The following is an 18695-nucleotide window of genomic DNA, read 5'->3' as shown; positions in this document are numbered from 1 at the left end:
AATTGTTGATTTCCTACTGTAATTAGATTTAGGAATTTATTATTTACTTGCCCATTCAGGTTTCGTTGTATTATAAATATGACGTCATACAAGGAGAAGAATACACAGAAAATTCCCACAAACAAATATTCTCTCATAGTTTTCATATTTTAACAGTTTCGTTATGTCAACAAACATTTTCTAGAGGGTTGTAGGCTAGCGTGGTTAGCTATCTTTTGCAGATTAGCAGCAGCAACAATACTTTGGCACAGGTAAGGTTAGAGAAATGATGAGTCACATGTGAGATTATCTAGGTAAGATTAATTTCAAATGTAATGTACTTAGAATAGGGTACAACTGTGCAGAGCTCACTGTAGGTATGTGCAATGTTCAAGCCAAAAGGTAGGATCAAACTTAAATTGTGCAACTTCGGTATATAAATATGTTCCTTTTGATTGTGCCCCTCTATTTTCTTTTTCTTTCATATTTCTTTTTGTCAACGAAAATTGTATTTAAACCAACTGCATTTTAAATTTATGAAGACTGTCTCTCAAATTTATGATCTTTGCTTGAAATAGTGTTCCTTTTTGGAGTAAACATCCAATTGATAGTGCAGTACAATCGATTCCTAGATTGTGCTTTCCAAAGGCTCATGTTGGGTTAAAGCTTGCACGTGATTCTCACGTGCAATGTAGTGTGTTTATCTTCCTAAAGTGAATTGTTTTGGTCCTTTTTCTTTTCCAAAGGCTCATGTTGGTTTTTTTTTTTTTTTTTTTTTTTTTTTTCTGTTGTTGTCGTCTTTTATCGAAACTTGTCAAGGAAGGTTGAGAATCTTTTGAGTCCATAACAAGTGACCAACGGCTTGGAAGTAAAACTTTTCAATCATTGATCTCGTTGCCTTTGGTAGAGCTGAAAAAATGAAGGGGCAGATGCTATGATAGTAAAAGCACCGTTTGATTAAAGATAGGAGAGAGAGGAAAAGGAAGAAGAAGAGGAGAAAAAAAGGAAGAGGGAAAGTGACAGTAGAAAAAGAAAGAAGAAGAGCAGTGCGGGTCCGGTCTGTTTTTAGAGAAAATACGGGTAAATACAAAGCAATTGGAAATTAACTATGCAAACACATGTATATGCAATTCAAATGGAATGAAACATGTATGAGCATCTTCAAGGGATGAGGCAAAAGAGTAGGCAAACTTTAATTGCTTAGACATATCAGCATTTTCATGCTCCAAGGTAATAGGTAAATAGGTAGGTAAAATATACATACTTTCTCCAACAAGACAACGTGGGCTATTTCAAAATGAATAGGTATATTAGGCGCCACTTTCTTTTTATGATAAAATATCATATACACTCATTCATACTTTCTATAAAATATAATAATATAATAATAGTTTGTACAATTGCATTGTCTAGTCCCTTGGAGTGGCACTGGCAATTGGTCAAATAGGGGGTGGGTATGCCATTCTCATCCCCATCCCCGCCTTCATATCCACAATATTCATATCGAGAATTCTTCAACCCCGTCTTCATTGGGGAAGGGGTTCCCCGACCCACACCATTACAAAGAAAAAACTAACAAAAATGTATACTTGTAACTTATAAGACAATATAAGAATGTTTACATATTGGCGGGAAGTTAACTAAATATGTATAATATAAGTAGTGTGGCTTAATATTCGTATAAATTAAATAAATATATAATATAATAATATAAAATATAAAACTTGGTCGCACAATCACTTTAATAACATATATATATATATAGTCCCCTTCTATTGAGGGATCCCTCATTATTTGAGAGACATCTTTTAAGGTCCCCTACGAAATTTTTTTCAACGATCCAAACTCTCTATTTTTTAATTATACATTCATAGATCATCCTTGCAAAAAATTAGACAAATCAGAAACCGTTTCGACATCCAATTGTGTCATACAAAATCAATGAACACGGTGCTTCAAGAAAGTACTAAAATTTCAATAACTCAATTAGGTGGTCAAATGATATCGGATTCAAGTGATTTTTTGTAGAGATGATATTTGAATGATTATCTAAAAAATAGAGGATTTGGATTAGTGAAATACAATGCAGAGTAGGCCCTACAAGGTGCGTTCGGATTGCGGATTCAAAATACTATCCCCGCCCCTCCCCGAACACCGTACCCGCAAAATTCCCAGCATCCATCTCCATACCTTATTTTTATCTTCATACTCAACCCATTAAGGTCGAATTCCAACGAATTTTTACCCGTAGAGAAAATTGTCATCCCACTGACCAATTTTTTTCATAAAACGAATGGGTAAATAATAAGCCACCTAAGTTGTTATAGTGTATTTTTGCCTTATTTACGTACTCCTTGGAGATGCTCACTATATTCGTAGTTCATTGGTGAATGTATCTGCTGGAGTTGGAAAAAAAAATCAATGGAATAACCGCAAGCAACGGGAAGGGTCTACCCAGCGAGTGAAGACTGTAGTAGAGGGCCCCGCAAAAAAATGACCTTAATTGTCTTTAGACTTTTCGTTTCCCTTTAAAACAAATATATTTATAAATAAATGACCCAGTAAGGAGCATCACTCCAGAGTCCAAACAATACAGAGAGGTCTGTCAAATTTCTCTCGTTCTCTACCCCCTTGGTTATAAAAAAAACAGACACAGTAGGGTTTGACAGTCATGGCAGCCAGCAGTAGTCGGATTGCAACAGTACTTTCTTTTACTCAACACCACCAGTCCAGTTCAAGCCAAGAAGAAGAGGTCGTTAACGATTTTCAACCTTTCATCTTTTCTTTATATACTATTTTGTTTTCTCTTCATTTTGTACTGTATATTAATGATTTGATACTGATCACTGAGTATCTGGTTTCGTTGTGATTGGTTTTACCATAAAATAGAGAAAAACAGATAGCAAAGTAGAAAATGTTGTCATAACACATTCTTTATACTTTAGAGATTCAAGATAGAATCTTTCACTAATATTTTTGTTTCCTACGAAAAGAAGTTACAATCTATGAATAATATTTTGTTTCCTATGAAAAAACTTTGAACTTTTCACTAACATTATGTATTTCCAGAAATTCTGAACTTCAACCACAACCTTATCATTTGATCTCCAAAATAGCAACTTCATGAGTATTCTATTTTTAAACCAACTTTTCCTTTTGAATTTAGTCGGGTTTGAGACTCCAAATGTTCACTCTAAGAAATTTTGCATTGGTAGTAACTGTGTGCTGTGGTTGTCTGTTGGCGTTTTTTTATAGCTTCTAAATCTCCGGGAGAGATTCTTATAGGCTAGAAAGCTTGATTATCTCCTCAAATCTGGTTTCTCTTTTGTGGCATTAGGCCCCCCTGCATTCGATTTGCTGTTGGAATGTGTATAATGTTACCACTGGCCTAGTCATTAACATATTCTGTGTGCTAAGTACTCCTTAATGTGAATTGTAGACTGTATGATCTATATATTTCTGTTATGCCCTCCTACGGTTCTTGAAAAATAATATATATAGAGTTTTTATTAGGGAGATTCACTATTATACCCAATATGGGGGCCCAAATTATAAAAATACCCTACATAAAATGGACTTTAGAAACACACCCAAAGCCCATTTACAACATAACAAAAAAGCTTTTAACTTCTTATAAATTACAAAACTGCCATCAATTTCTTAAAACAAGCCCAACCCCAAAATCTCATAAAAATACCCAAAGCACTCAATAGGGCATCAAAGTAATTTAATAATCAATATTAAATTCAATAAGGCCAGCTATCATTTTTTGGGTTTTTTTTGGGTTTGTTTATAGGAATTCAATTGTGTAGGGTTTATTTATAATATTAGTGCTAGAAATGGGTATATCACTAAATATCTCTTTTTATTAATCAGAGATTAGAGTTAGACTCTCAAGGAAGAATTGTAATTTTGTATTAGACCTTAGGCCTTATCATGGATGTCTATGTCCTAGAGTCTCCTCCCTGGAAGACGGGCCACAGTTGGTGTTAGAATCTTTTGTAAGCTCATTCATTGCTGCGTGGGGTGACATTTGCTGCTTTTCCTTTTTCTTTACTAGTATATTTTTGATGGCCCAACCTGATATGGATAATGGGAACAATTGTTCTAGTTGTAAAAATATTGCAAATTAACGTTTTCGGTTTGGTCTTTGTTATAGTATTGTTTTGATGAAGTACATTTATCTTTTTCTTTGTATCAGATTAATATTTTTTTGAAGATTATGAGAACTGTGGCCTTAACGGTCAATAGATCTGAGACGATAAAAGATCTTAAAGCACTGTTATGTGAGAAGTATGGATTTCCAGAACATCATCAGGAGCTCTTCTTGGGTGGTGATATGCTCGTGGACTGCCAAAGTCTAGTTGACTGTGGAGTTCAGAGGGACTCCACTGTTCATCTTGTTCTCCAGAATACTGTCGGGATCAAATTATTTGTCAAACTACCATCAAGTCAGCGCACCATTGAGATTGAAGCAAAAGCTCATGACACCATCCGAAACATCAAGGCCATGATTCAGGCCAAGAAGATGATTCCATCGGATCAGTTTACTCTTTTATATGGTGGAGAATCACTTGAAGAGGACAGCACTCTGACCTCATTAGGTATCAATAACATGTCAACCCTGCAAATGATTTCTGCTCCTAAAGATGTCCTTTCAATATCTGTGAAATCACCATCAGGTGAGACTGTTAAACTCAAGGTTAGAGCCTTGTTCACCGTCAATGATGTCAAAAACATAGTTGGGAACACTTTAGGTATCTCAGTCAGTGATCAGAATCTGATCTATTCCGGAAATCAGCTTGAGGACCTCAAGACATTGGCTTTTTATGACATCAAAGATAAATATGTATTGGAGATGTCACATCCTTTGTTTCAGATATTTGTTAAAGTTTTTGATGGCAGAACCCTAACTATTTATGTGAAGCAGTCTGATGTTGTTGAAGATGTGAAGGTCAAGGTTTTCCGCAAGCTTGAAGTGTCTATGAAGCCTTATTATTATTGTAGGCTTTTGTTTGGTGGGAAATTTCTTATTAATGGTCGAGATCTAGCAAGCTACAACATACAGAAGGACTCCACCCTTAGTTTGGTTCTGTCAACAAACGTTGTCTAGAGGGTCGTAGGTTAGCGTGGTTAGCTATCTTTTGCAGATTAGCAGCAGCAACTATATTTTGGCACAGGTGAGGTTATCTAGAAAAGATTAATTTGAAATGCAATGTACTTAGAATAGGGTACAACTGTGCAGAGCTCACTGTAGGTATGTGCAATGTTAGCCTGAACAGAACAAGTTGCTACATGTGGATATTGGCTTAAGAAGAAAAACAAACCTGCTTTAATTGCATTTTCCTTCTTTTTAAAAAATGACTTACTGAGTTTTATGTTCAGTATTTGGATGATAATTCGACGAAGGTCGAAAATGAGAGAACTTTGGTCGTAAGCACAATATCAGTAAAAAAATCCATGTGGTCATATTTTCTTATATGCAACATGAATTATTAAAAATCAGAATACTTGAATCTTGCAGTAGTTCCTGATTCAATAATTCTTTCTTCTTTACTCAGTTGAACCCCATCAATAAATTATTTGAAGCATAAAGAGAGTTGACATTCTTAGGGATTTCTTTTTGTCCTTCCGTTCAAATGTCAGTGTCTAGTTTTGGACTTTTACTATACTATTCTATTGATTTTCCAAATTCTTTTACAATACCCGTGCTTTGTGTGAACCTACCAACTTGTATTAAAAATGAACCAAATTGAAGACTTTGGCTAGAGCCTAGGCTAAATAATTGTTTCATTATTATTAAAGACCAATTATTCAACAGAGAAGCACTTATCCAATACACAATGTACAAGATTTATATTAAAAGAATTCTATTTGTGTTTGTTAAAGAAAAGAACTCTACATAAGGCAGTCTTCAAACTCTTGAGTTTCATCAGAAATAAAAAGTTTTGCCTAAACCTGGCAATCTGAACAATCACTCAAGTCTTGAAAATTTCCAATGGAAGAAGCACTGAGACTTCGTAGATCCTCATACCGGGGATACCGAACGCTCCCATCAAGTTACCTTGGTTCATCTCAGCAAAAGGTTGTTATTGCCTTTTATTTACATACATAATATTTTTCATTGGAACAGTTTAAAGTAATCTCTTCCTTTTTTGTTTTCTCTCACAATGTCTTATGTATCCTTCATGTGATTGAAATTAGCTTCACAAGATTTGTTTCTTCTTTGTAGCAGAGGAATATACTGTGGAAGGTCTTGAAACAAGTAGCTCTGAGCGTTAAGAAATCCGTAGGACAAAGGAAGGAAGGCAATTCAGAAAAGCTTCAGGAGCCCCTCTTGGATGATAGTAGTAATTGGCTTCACGATGGCCAAATACCAGCTGATCAAGGAATTCAAAGGGAACCCAGTTACCATATACGTCATCAGAATTCAATGAGAATGAAAATATATGTGAAAATTCCATCAAATCAGAAGACCATTGTATTTGAAGCAAAAGGGTACTATACCATCAATGACATCAAATCCATGATTCAGTTGAAGGAGGGAATTCAATTAGACCAGTACACTTTAGTTTATGGTGGGAAACTACTTCAAGATTATCGGACATTGGCCTCGCTTGATATACGGACAGAATCAACCCTTTATATGATTTTTAATCCAAGAGATGTTATGCCAATTTTTGTGAAAACACCAAGTGGAAAGATTGTCAAGGTTGAAGTTAAGGTCTTGTACACTCTCCAGGATGTCAAAGCGATTGTTGAGAGCTTTATAGGATGTCCTGTTGCTGATTGTAGAATTATTTATGCAGGAAATGAGCTGCAGGATTGCAAGACTTTGGCTTTCTACAACATTGAAGAAAATTCCACTTTGGAGGTGCTGCCTTCTTGGATTCAGATATTTATTAAGACATGGAATGGGAAAACCATTACGCTTGATGTGGCACGATCGAATACTGTCAGAGAGGTGAAGGACAAGATATTTTGTAAGGTTAGAGTGCCAGTTCATTTTCAGAGTATTGTATTTTCCGGAAAACGCCTTGAAGATAAATGGCGTCTTGCAAGATACAACATCGAGAAAGACTCCACTCTCCACATGGTTTTGGCTTGGTGAACCAAATTCCACTATCATTCATGATACCAGAGGAAATGCAAGCAAGAGTTGAACTTCTGTAATAAGGGCGCTGTTAGATATATTCCTTCGGGTTTGATGAAGATGTATAGTGGTTCCCATTGAAAGATTTTATATAGAAAAAGGGTGCTAGTCGTCATAAGTTTGCAACAAATTTTTTTTTTTTTTTTTGCATTTCTTAATTTTTCATATTACAGAAGTTTGATGAACTCATTTGGTGATGAATATGCTTTGCTTTACGTGGAACAAAAGTTTTGGGAACAATCTGAATTCCTTAAAATTACATTTCATTAAAACGATAGAAATTCGATGGAATTTTATTCTTGATTCCTTCATGAAATCATTTTTTGCAAGAACAATTGCATTAAAATTATGGCATGGCAACACTCAAAAGTTCTTTGGTAAATGAGATGAATGTCCTGCAGAGACTTAATTTGTATCCGACCTAAATTGGGTCAGAGATCTCCTACTTCTTCAACAAATAAGGCTATTTGCTTCCTCTGTTTCAATTTGAATTTTGAGTTGGCACCAGAATGAAATCTTTAGGCTGCAGAAGAACCTCACATGTGAGTTTGGAACAGTAATTTGGCATAAATACTTGGCTTGGAAACAACATGAAAACCAAGAAGCCTTCTCTGAACACCAGGCTGTTGTAGATTCAACTCATCAAATTCTTTTCTATGTATTCTAGGCAGTAAGACAGTGCATAAATTGGAAACCAACTTCTCAAATCTCACTTGGAGCTTTGCAAGTCACAGATATCAACATGATGACGAAAAATAAAAATGATCAATGAAGTAAGCCAGCAGAAGTCACACTTTGAGTTAGAGGGTTATGTTAAGACCTCCCTTTCTGCCATCAGTTAAGATTTCCTCCTGAAAATCCCTCAGAACCCGTCTCTCCTGCCAAAACTGTGTGCATTGGACTCTCACCACTCTTGGATCCATGCTCTGAACCTTCAAATGAAATATCTGTCATAGAATTCTGGCCTTTGGATCTTGATGACCTTCTTGATGATCTTGCTGACCCGCTTTCAGAGGAACCCTTTTTCCTCCTTTGTTTTGGTATCCCAGGTGGATCTTGTGAGGGAGATTCAGATCCAAGGTTGTTAGAATTCCTCCTGCTTCTTGAATGACGGCTACTACCTTCTTTAGCCTCTCGAGAAGGGGAATCCATTACTCCATCCTTGGAGCGGTGGCGCCTAGAATGCTTCTTTGGTCCATCAGAGATCTTCTTGGTGGGAGAACCTTCAGGTTCATCTGTAGGCGAATGGCGCCTCGACCTTGGAATGTCACTTCGATGCACCACCAATTGTTGGCCAGGTTTATGCATATCTTCAGAGAGAAGCATACAACATTCAAATGTGAATTGTTGCACATTTTTGTTGATTGCATTTCCGCATAACAGGAGTTAACAAGAAATAGGTTACAGAAAGATCATGATCAATTTTAACTTCACGTTAAAAGTGACATGTTATATTGCCAGACTATCAATACGAACTATTAGCGTCAACATCATACAGTGAAAAGATATGTTGTGTTAGAAAATAAGCAAACCTTGGGAGGACAATTCTTTAACAGCCAGTTGCCCAGCGGATGAGACTTCAGGAGAAGATTTGAAATCGTTCATCTGCAAGATGAAATTTTATGTTGTCGCAATTGTATGTATCATGGAGAGAGAGAGAGAGAGAGAGAGAGAGAGAGAGAGAGAGAGAGGTTTACCCAGCTCGGCGTACTATTTGCAGAAGGACCTTCCCATCCAATGTGTGCAACATGCTTTACATCCGTGGGAAAGCCAATTTGTATTTCATCATCTTTCTCTTCTGCAAAATTTGTACCACTTGGTCAAGCAATTTGCTCTTTCTTTTCAATCTCTATTAAAATAAATATTATTTACATCACAATGAAGAGAGATTAAACTAAGAAGAAAATTTATGCTCATGATTTCTCATTGGAAAGAACAAAAAAAATCTGCAAAATTTTCGATCATTAGTTCTCGCCAACCAAAGAAAAACATGCAGAAAAATCAGACTGGAATTTATGCCACAAGACCTTGTAAAACTTGAAAAAGAAAATTATTCGAATTTAGGGAAAAATCAACGGAAATCGCACGTACCAAACATATGTGAAATGTATCTTAGGCCTTTCAAGAGGCCCTTCACCTTGGTTGCCATTTTGTTGGCTCAAGTGCTTTAGGACATGCACTTCAGAAACCTTCAGCTGGAAATTAAGTTGCTGGTAGAAATGGTGCTTATTCTCAACTTCAAATACAAAGAAAGCAAGAATGTATATGACAAGCTCCTGATCATGGAAACCACAAGAAGGAGAAAAGAATAAATATATACTATCAAAAACCATTTGGAAACTCCTCTGCCCAAAGAATATTCAGCTGCTAGTTGCTACATCACCATATTATTTTTTATTATAATTTAGTTTTCCAAATTGATCCCCAATAAAAGTAACACCAAAAGAAAAAATGTGACAGGAAAAAGAACTATGTTTACCTTGAGAAGAAAAGGCAGAGAAAAAGGCATCAGCATGATACAACCAGCTCCTGCAATCTCAACCCCACATCATGGTAAGTGTTCCCAAGCGTACCCATATAATCCAACAGTGCAAAGAGCGGTCTCATCTCTCTCAAACAATTTACAAATAAAAATTTGCAATTGTTGATTGTGATGCCATGGGGCCAGAAATTTTTTTGAATTGGCAAATCCGAAAAGAATCAGAGTGGAAATGAGAGCATCGGTTTTGTTGGATGGCCCGGTGGCGATGCAGTGCTCATTCCCGGTGACCAGTCATCAAAACCTGTAGCTCACAGGCTTTTCGGGTGGGAAAGTAGAGGGATAGAACTAGAAATGGCCAGGACCATAGGCTAAATTTGGGTGGAGGGGGCTTGTTAACGGTTTTTCAGTGAATGCGCGGGAAAAGCGGTTGGGGAAAACAATTGTGTGGCAATTGTGGAATTACTAGCTCACATCTCATCATCTTAATTTGTATATCTTCTTCCCCTAGAACTTGTGTGACAACCATGACGTACCAATCACTCAAATAGAACCCATCTGTTCATATTCTTTTTTCTATAATAAACTAATTTAAATTTAAATTTTGGGTTTTCAATTACCCTGGACAGAATGGAAGACAACATTGACATGGTAGGTCTAATCTTTTCTTCTTATTTTTGCCAAAATTAGGATGAGGATGGGGAAAACTTACACACGGGTATCATGGAGACTTGAATCGAGGACCAGCACACCAAAGTCTTGGATCAATCCAACTAACACCCAATTGGTGACATGGTCCAATGGACGGAATGGAAGACAACGATGACATAGGTCTAATCACTCGAATAAAAACAATTTCTACATTTTTTCTAATAAAAGGATACATCTTTGATTTTCAATTACCACGCATGGAAAAGACTGGAACAGAAGAACTTTCTTTTTGGTACAATTGAAAACTTCCTTTTTAGTTTCAGCACATTCTAGAGAACATGTTCATTATTAATATACAAAATTAGTGAAACACTCATTCCTAGACATGAAACTATAAATATACCCTACGCAATTTAAAACATAGAAACACACCCAAAATAAACCCAAAAATCAACAATTGTATATTTTTTAATTTAATTAATAAGATGAAATATCTTTATTACCCTTTTTAGCATTAAGTTAGTTTTGGATCTCGTTTGAAGCCTCCCTCAGGTTTGAAGCATCAAGCCCTCCCTCAGTTTTGAAGCCTCCCTCAGGTTTGAAGCATCAAGCCCTCCCTCAGTTTTGAAGCCTTAAGCCCCTCTCCTGCTTCAAACCACCATCTCTCCTCTGTTATCTCCCTTCTTCCCTCTCTTTGCCTTCAAAGTAAACCAAACAGTCTCAAAGCCATGGACCAACACAAGACCGACGACAATCTCCGTTACGTAGGTGGCCTCACACGTGTTCTCGCCGCCGATGCCTCCATTTCCTTTGCAGGTTTGTTCCATCTGCTTCAATTCGTTATTTTCATTTTGATTTTTGCTTAATTTACTTGAATTTCTACTTGATTTCTCTTTCGCATGCACCAACCCCGACGGATCGCCGATTTCCACCGACGATATATTCCAAAATGGCCAGATCTGTCTTGTGTTCCTGATTTTCAACCTGGATCTCTTCTTCGCATATGCCGACGACGATGATTTTTCCATAGCCAAAGGGGCTGCCGCTTCCTCTTCCTCTCTGCGGCCGCCATTGAAGAAGCTCTTCTTTGAAGAGCGGAATACGCCGAACTCGGCAATGTCGTTTTAGAACTCAGAAGGTGGACTCAGGTCCTGATCCATGAGAGCAACCAGCTTCTGAGTTTGATCATCAACACCTTTTACAATTTTTTATGTAAGTTGATTTGTAATGTACAATTTGTTATCTGTAAGTCGTATGAGCAGTTGTTAACTTCCAGTAAGTGGTATGAACAGCTATTATATTGTTCATACCCTGCAACTGAGTTAATTTATATAACATAGTATTAACAGTGTACTTCTATGACATAGTATTAACAGATTTTCAGTAACAAAGCACGCTCTATATTTTGCTCTATATATGGCTGTGCACTTGAAGTTTATGATATGCAAAATGTGATTTTTACTAGGACAATAGTTCTATGACATAGTATTAACAATGTACTTCTGTGACATAGTATTAACAGTGTACTTGTTTTTTCCTTGTAAAGGTATTTCCTTTTGCCTTTGCGATTGTATCTGGTGAAACTATGGACAATTGGAGGTGGCAGCAAAGGATATCGAATCTCTTGTTAGGGTTTTTTGGATTTTTTGAATGAAATGGTATTTACAATGTTTTTGTATGAAATTGTATTAAGAATGTTTTTCTATGAAATTGTATTAACAATATACTTCTATAGCATGGTATTAGCAATGCACTTTTATGACATGTTATTAACAATGTACTTTTATGACATGGTATTAACAATGTACTTCTATGATATGGTTTGCAGAGGTTTGATGGAGAATGAAGGGTCGTGGGGACAGACCCTTGGTTTTCGTGATTTTTTATTTTATTTTATATTAAGTTTGGGTTTTTTCAAAAAAAATCTAATTTGGGCTTGCTGAGCTTGTTTTGGATTCTTTTGGGAATTTTGTGTTGGGCTTATTTTAAGTTAATTAATGGCAGAGATGTAATTTATAGGAACTTCAATACTAATTTTATATGTAGTAAATGGTTTTTGGGTGTGTTTCTAAAGTGCATTCTATGTAGGGTTTTTTTTATAATTACAGCCCCTATTTTGGGTATATTACTAAAGCTCCCTTATTAATACACCCTGAAGTATAAACTCGTCGACTATATTGTAACATACGGAGTAATAACACGACATGACAACGTTACGAGTAGAAACAAAAATTTGTTCATCCGTCTGTGCCTTTAAGAATTCTATTTGCCAGTCTACATTAGAGGCGCTCAAACCTACTTGTTCATCTGTCTGTGCCCTTAAGAATTCTATTTGCCAGTCCACATCAGAGGCGCTCAAACCTAAGAATTCATCGGGACCGCTTTCTTTTATTTTTTCAATGGAAACTAGCCATGTTTTTTGGTCAGGTGAAACTAGCCATGAAGAATTTGATTAGAGAGTGGGGATCTACATTTGATAAATTAACAGAAAGTTTTGCTACATGTAATTACATTGTTCTAATAGAGAAATTCCATATACCTACCACCCTGAGACGAGGAAAAATGCTTCGAGGAGTTGTTGAAAATAAGCATAGATTTGACTCTGAGTATTCCGAGATATGAAAGGAGATAAGCATAGATCTGAATATTCCGAAATATGAACTATTCTAGGAGAAGTTTGAATCCGTTCTGTTCGGATCTTCATCGGCATTGGTTTGGTTCGGACACCAGACTATTCAAGCCCATCCCAGTCACCGGACACCAAAAAGTAAAAACAAAAGAACCTAGAGCACATGCTTATATAACCTTAGCATTTGATTATACTGAATTACCCATCTCTATGATATCTTTGCTGTGTAGAACATAGCTTCATTCGAACCCTCTCAGGTCAACCTCAACACACTAGAAAGAAGCAGGGAAGAAAACAACTTTCCACGGCACAGGCAAGACATATGGAACCAAATAATAATAACTGTCTCTGTAGCAACCAATTATAAGTAAAAATTTAGCATTAAAACATTAATCAAATAGCAATATGAATTCAGGAAAAAGTCGCATTATTTTTCATCTTTGAAGTTGAAGGATTAGGCCACAAGGACATGATCCAAGGAGAAGGAAATGGAAGGCAAAGCAACCGAATGCACAAGCCTCCTCTCATCAGGAAACCTTCTCATTCATGAAGCCTTCAATTCATCCATGCCAACACTAGCCTGTGTTAAAGAGTAAAAGTTCGTCAGCATACTAGCAGTTTAAAATAACAAATGAGTTAATAATTTATTATCTTCTTTTTGTCATTGTATTTTCTAAGTAGAAAATCAACGGCATCAGAACTGAAGCAACTTATGGAACTTTCCTTCCAACCAATGGAAAATATTTCAGCCCTTTGAGTTTCACTAATCTTACAACCACCTGCTTTACTTTTCAATAAAATGGAATGCGTCAAGCATACCAGCTGGAAAACTTCAAAATTCGGCACTAAAGCTTACAGAAGCAAACCTTATGTAGCTAATTAATGGAATATATCTTTTCCTTCAACTTCTCCTCTAAAACATCTATCAGTCATTAAATACAACTATTGTGGTCAATTTATGGCAACCTTCAATCTCAAAACTCAACAAGGATGTTAAAGAGGTAACGATCTCACTAAATTCTGCAACATAATAAATTATCTTACCAAAAACTTGTGATTCTCTTTAAGCAGAGGCGTAAAGGTAGTGCAAAATTTATCTATATCACCCATGATATCACCATTGCCTCCTATCACCTCCATGAACTTCTTCCTGTCAGGAGCAAGCTTCATGGCAACCTATCATTACAGAGACTAATAAGTCCAAATTTCAACAGAAGTGTAGTTCTCGTTTGCAATTTCTTTCAGGCTTTCAGTAAAGAAAAAGGCGGGGATACTGAATATTAATTAAATCATAGAGTATGAATCAGTGGATAAGCTAAGTGAACTTTGCTGGTACTTAGTATTCAAAAATATCCTTTATCAAAACAGTGAAACTATACTAAAGAGCAGGGTTTTTCTCTAATATGGGAAACACAGAAATGCTTTCAGGTTTAATAAATACAATAGCTTCATGCTTTCAGATGAGCTCTGTACTTTTTACATGCTAAATTCTTGAATTAGAAACTAGCATAAAAGCGTAGCTAGCAAAGATGGTGATCATGAGAAGTATATAAAAATGCATCCAGGGCCAAATAATTAACAATGCTAAAGTTAAGCAGTAAAGCATTTAGAAAGGAAGCAATCTACTTCAGAATATAATCACCGTAATTCTATTAGAGTCCAGCATGGGACAGTCAAAAGATAAAGCCAGTATGAAAAATGGTTGCACATCAAATAATTGAAGGGGCATCAAAGACATTTACACTGAAACTTGAACTAGCAAGCCATCCATGCCATTTTTTCAGGGTCTTGCCATAGGAATCTGTACAAGCCTGTGACATTGTCCAATCTGGATGATCTAGTAAGTTCCGAAACAGCTCCACCAAGAAATCCATGGCTCTGAAAATAAATCAAGTATAGTATCATCAAGTATAGTATCATATATATATAAGGTATTGCATTTCAACAATGGGCAAAGGCATAAAAGCGAGAAAAACACAAGTTAATGATTATATATAGTGTTCACCTTGTCAGCCAAAGAAGACCATTGGTGCAGCTGGATGATGCTTTTGCAGTTTTTGTTTCAACCTCAAGTTGCACCAAGCTGTACAAGTAGTTGAACTTGGAAGGATTCGATGAATATTTAGATTCCAATCTCTACACAGCCAAAATTGAAGAAAGTGAGAATACTGATGGGCATTCAAACTCAATGAACAAAAAAAAAATTATCTTACTTTCAACAAATATATCACCTACAAGATGTTCTAAGCAGATTGATGCATAAATGGGTAGATTAGCATTGCCATATCCAAGTCAGACAAGACAAAGCATATCTATGACTACTAAAAACAAATAATTCAAGTTAACCGAGAATCACAAAAACAGGAAGAAGTACTAAACTGGCAGCGAACACGAATGGTGAAAAATACATGTAAAAGAAACATATCTTACCGTTATATTACCGCCTATGTCCGATTTAACAAGTGTCATAGCAGCTCCAAACTTATCTGGCATCAGAATTTGTAATTGCACTTGTTAAGTCAAAGGGTCATGCCCAGAACCAAAGCACAAAGCTCGTATTGTAAAAATAACAAATGGGTAGGAAACATTATGCTTAAAAATCATGTACAAGCGACAAGCATGCATTGTGAAAACTGAAAACTGGTTCAAAGTTTTGGAATCAAAGAGGTTAAAGCCATTTCTGGGATCAAAACAAAACAGGGAGGAGAGCAATGATGAACCTATAACAGGCAGAATCTGCTTGCACACTTCCAAGAAAGGCTTGGTCAGAATCTCTCCTCCATCAGACTTGACAGTCTTGAATCCTTCCAAGGCAGGAGCGAACACAGTCCCCTCCATCTTCCCAATTCACTGCGTACCCACATCATCATTTCAAATTCACATACCAAAAAAATAAGTAAACTTTACAAGCAAGCTTCAATCTTTATCAATAAACAGCTTAATAAAAACATTTCAACTAATACCAATGATTTTAAAACAAGTTCCAGATGAACATACACTGTATCCAAATTTACAACATAACTTGATCATCGCATGTATAATTCAAAGAGAGCGAGAAAAAGATCGGAGCTTACAAGCAAGCTGCTGGTACAATTTGCAGAGTTGGGTAGCTTCAGATGGCTTGGATCTGAGTAAGATCACAGAAAATGGTGAAGATCAAAATCAAAAACAAAAATAAAAAAATAAACGAATCAAAAAAGAGGAAGGAAATGTGGGTTGGATTCGATATTCCAAAAATGGGAAACCTTTGCGGAATTGCGTTGAGAAATTACGGGAGAATCGAATTCTCTGTGATTTGAGAAATGGTGGTGGTGGGATTGGGATTACGATTGAAATTGAATTGCTTTTGGGAAGTGAACAATTTTTAAAAGCTCAAGTGATTGAAGGGAAAGGATTTGACTAATTGACTGCTGGGACTGTGTCGTTTGGTGATTTGGGTGAGTGAATTGCGCGAATCCGCGGCATTTGGCATACGACATGTTGTACGCGTCATTGGATTGGCTAATTAGATAACCGCCACTGGGCTTCGTGGCCGTTATGAAGTTTTATTTTTACTTTTTTTATCTGTTAGACTTTTACTGTTACTGGTACTGTTGCTGCTTCATGTTGCATCTTTTTTTTCTTTCTTCCCGATGAAATTATCTGTTACTTGTTAAGCGGAGATATTCATGGATTTAAAAGCGTTTCTTATCTTCCTCATAAGTCATAACCTCTCCAACTGAAGTTACCTTTGCATAATCATGAATCTTAAGATCCTGAATGAGTTAGAGTAGGTCGGGTAAACCGATCAAAGTGGGGTGGTGGATCGGTTCAAGCCTAGACCTACAAATCGTTAGTTGATCAATGTATCAAGTTAGACGGAAATGTTATGATGAGGGGGTTATAGGAAGGGTTCAAACTTCAATTCCACTATCCAACAAGAGAGAGAAAATATTAGAGTTAAACTTTTTTAATGATTGAATGGTTGAATTGAACCCCACATTGAACACCCTTACCCAAATCCCCCTCATTATAGAAGCTCTCCAAATTAAATTGCCCGTGATCAAAATATATGTAGGGTCTACAATCTTACCTTGGGTCTTGGGGTCAATAAAACCTCTAGTAAGTTCAACCCTAAGAAGAAACGATGCCACGAATTTTCTTTAGTGAGGAAAATTTAATAAAGTATCACAATTTTATTTTATGTGTTAAAGTTGTAGAAAGATGGGAGTTGAAAAAGAGGAAGAGTTTATATGTTAAACTTTATTTTTTGAATCAAAATAACAAGTATTGACAATTGAGAAATTGTGAGTCTATGAGGTCTAGCCTAGTAAAAAAAGGTATTAATTTGCAAATCAGTAGTCTTAAATTCGAACCCTAATAACACAATGACAGTTTGTGTATAAGAAAACCCCCTCTCCAAAATAAAATAAAAAGTAAAGAAGTTGTGCAACATTGAGAAAATATAAAAGATGGTAGGGAGAGAGAGAGAGAGAGAGAGAGAGAGAGAGAGAGAGAGAGAGAGAGAGGATTTGGGCCAATGACAGATGTAGGCAACGTGAATGGCTCTACTTAATGGACTTGCAACAAATGATTGAGACAAGTATTTTCCAGCCCATTGACTTTCATCAATATCAGAGAGCTGGCTGGCAAGCGGCAAGCGGCAAAGACCGTGTTTGCTCCAGCTCAATTGGAAGCTTTGGAGCATTATTTATTTATGGGTAAATTGTGGAAAACCCCCCTAAATTATAACATTTGTCGAAATGTCCACTATAAATTATTTTTTCAGCTAATTTAACTATCAAACTATTTTCAATTTTCAATTTAGCCCCTGCCGTTAGTTTCCATGTAGTTTCATCTAATTTTCTGTTAAAAATAATTAAATATTTAAAAACTAAAAAAGTGAAAAAACAAAAACAAAAACAAAAAAAACCCTAGCAATCAAAAAAACCCTAAAAGTAATTAAATCTTTTATAATTGACGAACAATTGGATGGAAGTGTAGAAACTTGATGGTATGTGTTAAATTGACGATAAAATTTATTATAAAGGCTAAATTGGCTGAAAAAATAATTCATGGTGGACATTTCGATAAGTGTTATAGTTCATGGGGGTTTTCGGCACTTTACCCTTTATTTATTTTTCAACCATATTTCATTTTTCACTAACTAGCTTTTTGATAAAACCAATATTAAGGATACAACCGATACTAGCGAAGCGAGAGGGAATTAAATCTAGAACCTTAACTGTAAGGGTAAATATTCTTAACTATTTGAGCTAATGATAGACCAATTAACTCGCTTAATTTGTCTATCATCTCATTTAAGGAAATTAAAAATATCTTCTTTATTTTCTTTTTTGTTTCCGTAGTTTCATGCACACTCCCTAAACCCAAAAAGAAAAAAGGAAAAAAAAAAACAAAAAAGGTATTGATAGATCTGTTTTTTTTTTCCAGGTATTGACAGATCTGTTGAATCATTCATACATGGGTATACTAGTGATTTGCCCCCTAAACTTGTACCTAACTTTCGATTGATCCCCTATCTTCTTTTTTTTTTTTATAGAAAATTAAGGATATAAACTTCTTTGTTTCTCCAATTTCCCCCTTACCGTCTAAATTCTCAAAATTTCATCCAATTTTCAGTTAAATTATTTTTTTGAAAAAAAAATTGAAGAAAAAGAGTAAACCTAATGCCAACCCCTTGCTCCTCCCATTCCCCCATGACCACCATCTTTTACTCCCAGACCAATCCCCCAACCCCACAAACCCTTCCCCCCACCTCGCCCGTATGTATCATCACCCAAACCCAGACCACCCACACTGAG

The 18695-nt window shown here is 36.0% G+C and overlaps 3 protein-coding genes and 1 long non-coding RNA gene across 5 annotated transcripts; 2 read left to right on the top strand and 2 right to left on the bottom strand.

Moving 5' to 3' along the window:
- On the top strand, window positions 2487–7285 carry LOC18793851 (polyubiquitin). 2 transcript variants are annotated; one of them, XM_020554267.1, is made up of 3 exons: window positions 2487–2731; window positions 4181–6064; window positions 6215–7285. In XM_020554267.1, exons 2-3 carry the CDS (start codon window positions 5978–5980, stop codon window positions 7088–7090), a joined length of 963 nt encoding a protein of 320 aa, XP_020409856.1. In that variant the 5' UTR covers window positions 2487–2731; window positions 4181–5977; the 3' UTR covers window positions 7091–7285. The 2 variants fall into 2 exon arrangements, with proteins under 2 accessions (XP_020409856.1, XP_007224408.2); XM_007224346.2 differs by lacking the exon at window positions 6215–7285 and having other exon boundaries at window positions 2503–2731; window positions 4181–5320.
- LOC109946444 (CRIB domain-containing protein RIC7) lies at window positions 7382–9502 on the bottom strand. Its single transcript, XM_020554268.1, has 4 exons — window positions 9224–9502; window positions 8830–8930; window positions 8665–8737; window positions 7382–8442 (listed from the first exon to the last, which is right to left on the bottom strand). The coding sequence occupies exons 1-4, from the start codon at window positions 9279–9281 to the stop codon at window positions 7967–7969; spliced, it is 708 nt and encodes a 235-aa protein (XP_020409857.1). The 5' UTR covers window positions 9282–9502; the 3' UTR covers window positions 7382–7966.
- On the top strand, window positions 10648–11250 carry LOC109946445. Its single transcript, XR_002269587.1, has 3 exons — window positions 10648–10814; window positions 10859–11078; window positions 11220–11250. It is a non-coding gene; the product is annotated as an uncharacterized LOC109946445 (long non-coding RNA).
- LOC18790075 (glycolipid transfer protein 1) lies at window positions 13171–16374 on the bottom strand. Its single transcript, XM_007227449.2, has 8 exons — window positions 16137–16374; window positions 15966–16018; window positions 15612–15741; window positions 15322–15377; window positions 14897–15027; window positions 14634–14769; window positions 13936–14067; window positions 13171–13471 (listed from the first exon to the last, which is right to left on the bottom strand). Exons 3-8 carry the CDS (start codon window positions 15727–15729, stop codon window positions 13436–13438), a joined length of 609 nt encoding a protein of 202 aa, XP_007227511.1. The 5' UTR covers window positions 15730–15741; window positions 15966–16018; window positions 16137–16374; the 3' UTR covers window positions 13171–13435.

Source organism: Prunus persica, chromosome G1 (genome assembly GCF_000346465.2).
Source record: "Prunus persica cultivar Lovell chromosome G1, Prunus_persica_NCBIv2, whole genome shotgun sequence".
Lineage (NCBI taxonomy): Eukaryota > Viridiplantae > Streptophyta > Magnoliopsida > Rosales > Rosaceae > Prunus > Prunus persica.
The sequence above is the reverse complement of the archived record's forward strand: the minus strand, read 5'-3'. Positions and strand labels throughout refer to the sequence as shown.